This window comes from Pygoscelis adeliae, unplaced genomic scaffold (assembly GCF_000699105.1).
Source record: "Pygoscelis adeliae isolate BGI_AS28 unplaced genomic scaffold, ASM69910v1 Scaffold286, whole genome shotgun sequence".
NCBI lineage: Eukaryota > Metazoa > Chordata > Aves > Sphenisciformes > Spheniscidae > Pygoscelis > Pygoscelis adeliae.
Genome location: NW_008825076.1, coordinates 2,655,486 through 2,664,232, shown reverse-complemented (window position 1 = coordinate 2,664,232; position 8,747 = coordinate 2,655,486). Strand labels below are relative to the sequence as shown.

Below are 8,747 nucleotides of genomic sequence, written 5' to 3'. Positions count from 1 at the left end.
GCAGAAGAGGTAAATGGCCCAATAAAACTGGAGGAACCTTAAACCTAGTTTGTGTAATCTTAACTTACCACACAATTATAATTGTATGAGATGGAAGTTAGCCAATTTTTACATACATTACTGAAATTCAGTAGCAGAATTCTAGAAACATGCCAGCTGTGCTTGCAGAGTAGACATCTCAAGCTGACACTTACATTCTTCTGCTGTCTTCCGTGGCAGACCTTGAAAACACCAGTCTGTCCAGGCTTTGGCCAGCACAACAGAGCAGAAAGACCATTAAGCCTCTTCTCTAAAGAATTTGTTTCAGCCAGTTTACCTGAATTGCAGCGAAGCGAAGTGTGTTTTCCATCTTAAATACGCTATCTGAAATCTAAAGGTTGTAACAGTTGAGAATGAAGTAGGAGGTTATTAGCATACACATTGTTTCTAGACACAAGACAGCTTTGTACAACAAAAACTCTTTTAGAGCTGGCATGACCTGTAATTTGACTTTTGATGAATACCTGAGAGTGGCAAGGACAGTCTGAGATTGTTAAGGGTAGTTGCATTTTATATGACACTTTATTTCTATGGGTGTTCATATGGGCTTGTAATAACTGTTATTTTGAAGCATTGTTCATCGCACTGACCTGCAGCGGAGATGCAGTGGTTCAACAAGTACACTTTTCCTCCTTCTTTTAGTACACTCCTCTCCTTCCACCCCCCACCCCCCCCGCACACACACACTCACACACACTCCTTGATGCATAGGTACAGCCAATAAGCTTTCCTCCAAACTAAACAGTTATTTTCCAGCAGGGACAGACAGACAGCTTTTGCTAAACTCCTAGTTTTCTATTCTGTGCATCGGACACTAAAGTCACACTTGATCTCAGCATTTTCCTTTGGGTACTGTGACTTAACCCTTTATCTACACTAGGATTTCTACTCAATCAAAACCTTTTACATGATGATGCAGAAATATCTGCATTGAAGTTTTATTTCAACAAGCTCTTAATCTTACTGAAAGTTCAAGTGACATTTAATGCTGCCATCCTCTGTTCAGCAGTAACATTTCTGCAGCAAGAACTTGCCAATTAATATTTGACCCTTTGACATGTATTTTCAAGACAGAAACCTGAATATTCACCCAGTATTTTTATAGGAAAATTCTATCAATCATTCTTGCCACCAAGAAATTGGTAGGTTTCAAATATCCACTAATACAGTAAACAGTTTACCATTATGTAGTTCATATATTTCATACACTGCAAGTTTATTTCAATTTTTATCAGAACCAAAAGATTTGAGGAATATGTTGTGTGTACTGTCTCTTCATTTCTGTTAATGAAGAAGCTGATATTTGGATAAACAGGTTGGTATAACGAAGAGTATTTTGTTCCTTTCATAACTAACTGGCCTCTCTGTAATACCAGCTCCTTCGTAATAATCCATTATAATAACCTGCATTGCAGGGGCAGAGACATTGACTAGGTCTGTCTTCTGTTGCTTTATATTTTAATTCAAATTTATCTTTCATCATCAGCCCCACTAATAAATATGAAAAGGTTGAGTTCATTTATTTCTGCATCAGAAAAGCATTGGTCTCCATGGTTACTCAAAGCCATGTAGCTTTACTTTCCCCATAAGCTTTCCCCCCGCCCCTTACAGAATTTGCATTGGGTCCTCCATCTTGAGTTTTTCCACAGATATTTTTTAAACGAGCATTTATTTCTCTTTCTCTGTATTGTACTGTATGCAAAGCCAATCATCTGAAAAGTATGTAACCTTCTCTTCCTAATGTTCCTTATTCAGAGAATTGAGTGTTTTTTGTTTCTCTAGACCTATTTTGCAGTCAAAAAAAAAAGCAAGCTACAGTTGCAGAGATGAACTATGCTACTCCTGGTCCTGGCTAAATAGCATCTGCATTACAAAATTGCACATCCAAAGGTCCATAACAGAAAGTTTATTTATACCAATTCAAATTATATTACACAACAGCTTTTAAAACCCTATTCCTAGTTTGAAAGAGAGTGCTGGAAGCTTCAGCCATGTGCAGTTTATTGAATTTTAAAATTTTGACATTGACTTCATGTTCTCTTGTAAAATCTGAACATTTGTGCAATTGTGAAGCTGGCAGTATTGGCATATTACTTGACAGTTTTAACATGCTACACTAGAGCACTCTTCAACATTCTGATCATTTTAAGTATAAAAATGGGAAGGTAAACAAAGTGAGGTTTTGTACATGTTTTTCATTGATTTAGGAAGCTTATCAAGTAAGTGCAAACTACTGTGATCAAATCTTAGAATAAATGTTCCAGCCTCCATATAGCTACAATATGATCAGAAATTTTTAGCTTCCCTTAGAGATGCTAGCCAAAGATCTGAAATGTAACAGTTGCTTCTTCCTAATGGCATAAAGTATGTACTGTAAGAATAAACCCAGGCAGCCTTTCCTAAAAACCTTTTGGTAGTGAAAAATTACTTATTTTGATACTTAGTACCTACATAGCTCATAGGAAAAAAAGTCTTCAGTTCGGTAGAGTTTTGGCAGGTCACAGGAGTGTGCTGCTGATAGAGGATGTCTCTGAAACAAGAACAGGACAGAAATTAATCTTATTGTTAAAGAACAGGAAATAATACTTTAAGGAGTTGACCATGTAAAAGAGACACGGGGTGGGGAGAGGAATCAGTGTCCCAGAACTGAAGTTACTTTCCAATACAAGATAATTGGCTCTGTAAACAATGCTGAAAGTGTGAACTTGTTTGTTTTCACACCTGATTCTACAGACTTTGCAATCATCTTAGCTGGATTAATATTGAACAGATAAAATTAGAGTAGAACACAGGGGAAATTAGTTTTAAAGCACAGAAAAATGCAAATGAATTAGTAATGCTGGAAAATACTGACTACAGAAGAAATATAGAAAGGGATTTGGTTTTGCTTCTAGGGTTTTTAAGAATTCAAATAATTGATTAATCCTGAATTGAGATAAAATAATATTTCTGTAGTGCAACAATTCAAACCTCTAGCTAAAATCACAGTCTCAATGGAAAATGAAGAGCCTATCCCTCCCATAAAGCTAACGGTCTTCAGGCTCTAAACTTAACATATTTCCAGAGAATAGTTTGCTATTTAGATGTAGTCCTCACATTTTTTTGTATCCAATTCTTATTCACGCGTTTCAAGCTGTGCATCTGGTTACAAACATTGCTTGATAGTATCCAGTGCTAATTCTTCGGAGTAGAAAACTGGCTCTCCATGTACCTCTAGGCACAATTTAAGAAGTAAATATTCATTTATACTGTGACGTAGGTACTGGCTACCAAAGCTGCGTTGTTGTGCTGCCATTGTCAGAACAGGCAGGATGAATGGGGGTTCTGCTGACAAACTCTTGATATGCACATCTCGGAGATCAAGACCGCGTTCTCAGAGAAGGGCACTTGCTACCTATTAGGATATACAAACTTTGCTATGGGGGAGAAACATACTTCTGGGTGATAATCATCAACAGATACATGTGGTTTTGAAGTTTTCATGTGCAGACCCAAGCAAAAGGAGATGGACTCCTTTTAATGGGCAGTATACTAGAATTTTTAATGTAAAATGTAAGTTTTTTCATCTAAGATTGAAAATCAACAGTCACAATCACTGAGTAAGACAAGATGAAGAATCTGAATTGATCATACAAGAACTACCGGTGACAAGGTCCACCTCTGCAAAATAGGAAGGAGAAAAAACCCTAAGCAAAGAAGCTGCGAAAATAGCCAGCTGTAACAATTCACAGGGGAATACTAACATTTTCTGTATTTTCCATAAAATAAAAGTAGAGAGAAAGAAAAGTTAAAAATCACTCCAATTTTCAAAGTAAAATAATCTGTCCTTCATTTCTAGGGCAGTATTGCCAGTGGTCATACCAGGAGAAAACAAGGCAGGAATAGTGTTATGAATGACAGAAATTAAACTTAACAGGCTGAGCGACAATCTGTTTGCAGAAAGCCCCGATCAGAGCAATCAAACTTAACTAAGGACATGAGCTTCTCAAACTGACTTTAAAAGTAGACTCAGGATTTCCCATAGCTCATGAAACCATTGTCCCACTCCGATTTGTAACTGGTTATTTTAGAACTGCTTATTCTTAGCACTTATATCCAGAATTCCTCCAAATAGATGATGCCATGATTGCAATGAGAATTTACTTCTTTTGTTTTAGTTTGGTGGGGGGGAGGGGGGGTATTGTTTTTGTTTTTGAGATCCCTGCAATGGTAGCCTGACACTTTGATGAATAATACCTTATTACTTACATAGTACTACAGGTATTATGATTCATAGATATACTTAGTCCCTTCTGATCTGCGGGTACTATATGTTTTCTATATACTCCCTTGACACAGGTAATTCTTTTGGGTCACTTCCTGTAACTGTGCCATAAATACTTATAAAAGTGACTCCTCCTGTTTTACATCTACCCACACCAAACTTTGATCAAGAACACTCTTGTTGCCAGATTATGTTAAAGGAACTACTTCAATCTTCATTATCTTAAAGTATAGCTGCTGAATCAATAGTAAATGAGAGGCACAGATACCAATCCATATGACTTGACAGTATTTTATGAGGAAGGGGTCTGAGAAAATACTTCTTTCACAATGGTACAAGTGCCACAGAGGGTTAAAAGACAAGGGCATGAGGAATCTCCGTGCTGTGCACATCACACAGACTGAAGATGAAATAATTCCTTTGTGGTCAGGCTGCTGTGAAACTTAAAGGAAAAGTGATATGGTTGCCTGCTGGGGGGCAAGGGGGGCGAGAAGAGGGAGAAAGTGTCTTGAAATTCCAAAGCCTATTGAAGACATCAAAAGAGAAAGGTTTAAGTAGCAGCAAATAGCTTTTCACCTCTCGATCACTTGATTCATGTCTGTCACAATCTAATAAAGGCCAGATTATGGCCTTTATGAAAGTAGGTGCTCTCATTAGGATGGCATCCATACTGTAACATACAACCACTAGTGACACTGACTACAGCAGTAGCTTGCTGAAGGCCAAGTGCCCATACGACTAAACTGTGTTTATGTCTAATCCAGGCTCTAAAGGCCTTGGGCAAGGTTCTGTCATTTCACTGGTGTCTGTAAGCACCTATGGCACCTATTCAAAGCAAACACATAAATCCTTATTTTTCCTCTTAACTTGCCTCTTAGGTCAGGCTTGAGACAGCACAGCATAGTGTAGCAAGCTTACACTGTACCTGAAAAACACAAGCTGAAAACAGATTTCTGTTGAGATGCTCTATACCCCTGTATTCTTTGTCCCAAACTTGGAAACTATTTATTTATTAAGTTAAAGATCCAACAATGAATAAACTGAGGAAATAAAGATTAAAGGAATTATAGAAGAATTTAGCATTTGGAAGGAAGTATAACAGGTTTAGATGAAGCTAGATCAAATAGTAGAAATGAAAGGATTAAAACATTTGAGAGAGCTTTTGAAAAATAAAGTACGTACAACAATTCTGCACTTGCAGGCAAATAAAAGAAATGGCATGTAGAATCATGCCTGAAAGATTAAAACTTCTGGTGGCAGCTTTAGAGACTTTAGTCAGTTGCGTTTTAACAGACAGCCAAGTTATCCAGGGAGACAAGTTGTGTGACATTGTGTCTAAAGCACTGAAAGCACCCCTTGAGAAATACAGTTTGAAGCCCCTAAAAGCCAAGTCTCCAGCTGATAAAGCTAAATACACGAGAGCAGTAAGAAAATGACCCATTTAAGAGCATAGTGGTTGCTCTGACAACTGCAACCCAGCATCAGAACAGCAAAGCTGGGTCAAAAGGTGATCACTTACAGGTTGCATCACATCCAGGAAACAGCTTAATTCACAGACAGTTAGATTGTACCTTCTATTGAAGAAAAATAAATGCTGGGCTGAATGTGTCTGCTTGCTGGGTTTCATTTTCATAGCCAGACTTAAATCAGCCTGCACAACAACATTACATTTAAGGCAAGTGCTCTAAGAATTGCTGATGTGGACACAGAAAATTGTTTCCCCTCTATCCAAGTATCTACAAGATGGTCCAGAAATCCACTTCGGTACTGCTTTTGTAACGCAGATGTAGGGCATCTACCCCTCAGGGACCATGAGCCCAGCCCAGCTAGGCAATTCCGCCCATCCCTGGCTATTCTCTCTCCCAACAGCCTCCCAAACAGATCAGGAACAGGTAGCACTTCACCTGCTTACGTGTATAATAAATACACTCTGGGAAGCAGCTAGGCAAGCACAGTAGGTATGGTCTCTTTCTGGTGCAGGGGCACTGCTACAGCCACCAAGTGCCCCAGCAGAATGGTTTGGCACCATTATAAGGATTTCTGACCCTATTCCAAACAGTATGTTTATCCAGGCTATTTGCAGTGTGCCCGACCATTACAGCTAAAACATTGAGCTATTTGCACAGACAGAGAAAATAGTAGATTACCTGAGAAAAGGAGGAGGGATATTATTTCACATAGAAAAATGAAGTTAACCTTCCACATGCTGTTTCTCTGGAAGCTTAAGAGTAAGAATGAAGGTTCAAGTTACCAGCTGACAGCAATCATTCCAGATCCACCAAAAAAAAAAAAGCCTCCTTTAAGGCTACCAAATTTAAAGCCTTGGTAGTTCAACTTAGTTGTATTTACAACAACTGTACTGGGGTAGTTATCCCTCTGAAATGAGCTTCTGATCAATTCTGCTGCTTCAAAGCAGAGAAAGGAGCAATAATAAAATATTTCGTCCATGCTGCTGGACTGTGGTGCTGACTTTGCTTCAAGTACTATTCATGTTTCCAGAGCTCCTGAATCCATTTCTTTTACATCTGCTGCCTACCACCTGAAACAGCATTAATATACCTTCCCCTTGACACCGATAAACATATTTGCTCCTGTTAGTTTACAGTGAAAGACAGCGAAGCTTCCTGGAGTGGATCAGCACCGCTGCAGATATCCGAAGACAATGAAGCAGCTCAAGGAGCGCTTCTCTACAGAAACCTGCAACAGCAATTTGACCTCTGCTATGAAAGATAAAAGGGGATTCTTGGCTATCTGGCAATAATTATTTTTCAGATTTGGTCATTCTCGCAGGTATTAAAATCAATACCTAGACTGTAGAAATCAAAACAGGGCAAAAACTGAAACCTCTTTCTTCGGCAGCTCCAAATCCAAGCAAACATTCTTACTTTTTTTCCAGCAAAGCTTCAAAAATTACCATTTGGATTCCTCTCGATCTTAATTTTTAATATAATTTTATATAACGGTAAAATAATTTTTATTTCTACTAAAATAGATTTAAAGTTCAACATTAAAAACTTACTTCTTAAAAACCTATCAACTTTGACTTTTCCAACCAGCCTTCTTTTGACTGCTGCCAGCCCACCCAGCACAGTGCTAGCGGACTCTTGTGAGACACTTTTGGGAAAAGTACGAATTAAAGAACCAACATGTTCTTCACACATCAGTTCTGATGCTGAGCACAACAAATCCTCACTCACATGTTCTCTGTTAAACACTTGCTATGCACTGAGAAAGTACATAGGATGTACTTACGTAATAAGGATGTTTTTAAAAGAGAACAAGGGGTATGATGTCCACTACTGCCACATCAGAGAGACCTCTTTTGCTTAGGCTCGCTTCCATGATAATTCTTATCTCCCATTTGTGGGGCTACTGATCCCACTGTGCCAAGACAAACAAAACTCAGCTTTTCTATAGCATGTGCTGAATAAACATGCCACTGAAGATGTAACAGAATACATCATCTACACAAATGGGAAGAAACAAGCAGTGTAAAACCAGTGTTAAGGCTTATCCTTAGCTAACTAATATAACTTCTCAGAAGCTTCTTGAAGTTTCTCAAAGTTGTTTAACCAGCATCAACGAATCACCTTTTAATTAGCAACTTCAAAATAGACTGATGATTAATCCTAACAATAGCCTTACAAACTAGGCAAACACTACTGCACCTTGGGAAACCAAGGCAGAAAGATTGTGTGACGTGTCCCAACAGACAGCAAGTCATGGCGGAGCCCAGGTTTAAACCGGGACTGACAGGGGAATTCTAGCAGAGCCTGCAGCACTGGTTTAAGACTTCACTGCCTACAGCTGTCCTCCCCCAGAGGTTATTTTTCTCTCAATCAGCTGAAGGAACTATGTCACCACATCAGAGCCATCCTAGTTCAGTCTGGCACACTACCTTAAATCACTGATGAAGGTAGGTTGTACTAAGATGCCAAAACTATTAATTGCAAAAGCCAGAGCACGGGTGTAAGTTCTCCTCTTCAGGACAGTAGTAGCTTCTGTCCTAAGGCAAGCATAGTAATGTCAAACCACTCCGATTTTCAGAACACAAGCTTCAGAGCCCAATTTTTGCTTATCTCCCACAGTATATATATTTTACCCAGTATGACTTGCAAGAGTTGGATTCCATTCTTGACATGCACGGCATCTTTACCATCTCAGCAAGGTAAAGAAATCTATCTATCATTCTTTAAGCCCAGAATGTGACTGGATGAGGAGCACAAGCTGCAGAATTTTCTTCCTGAGAAAATACAAGTGTCTTTTCTGATTCTGGTACCTGCACCTGCCATGAGCTGGAGTCAGCCGAGCTGGACACCTGACCTCACTCACAGCACTCAAAAAGTTTCCAATTACAACCGCTGCAAATTCACTCTTTACAGAATTCTGCTTGAAGACCACCTTACCTTCACCTTTTCCTTCAAGTCTGTGGGATTATTGTGAA

At 38.9% G+C, this 8,747-nt stretch overlaps 1 protein-coding gene across 1 annotated transcript in view; it reads right to left on the bottom strand.

Moving 5' to 3' along the window:
* Positions 1–2,479: 2,479 nt before the first annotated feature.
* The window catches only part of BCAS4 (breast carcinoma amplified sequence 4), a 48,053-nt gene continuing 41,785 nt past the window's right edge, over positions 2,480–8,747 (bottom strand). The window contains exon 5 of the mRNA XM_009326852.1: positions 2,480–2,569. Within this exon, the coding sequence (XP_009325127.1) occupies positions 2,480–2,569 (90 nt within the window). The remainder of the gene's footprint in view (positions 2,570–8,747) is intronic.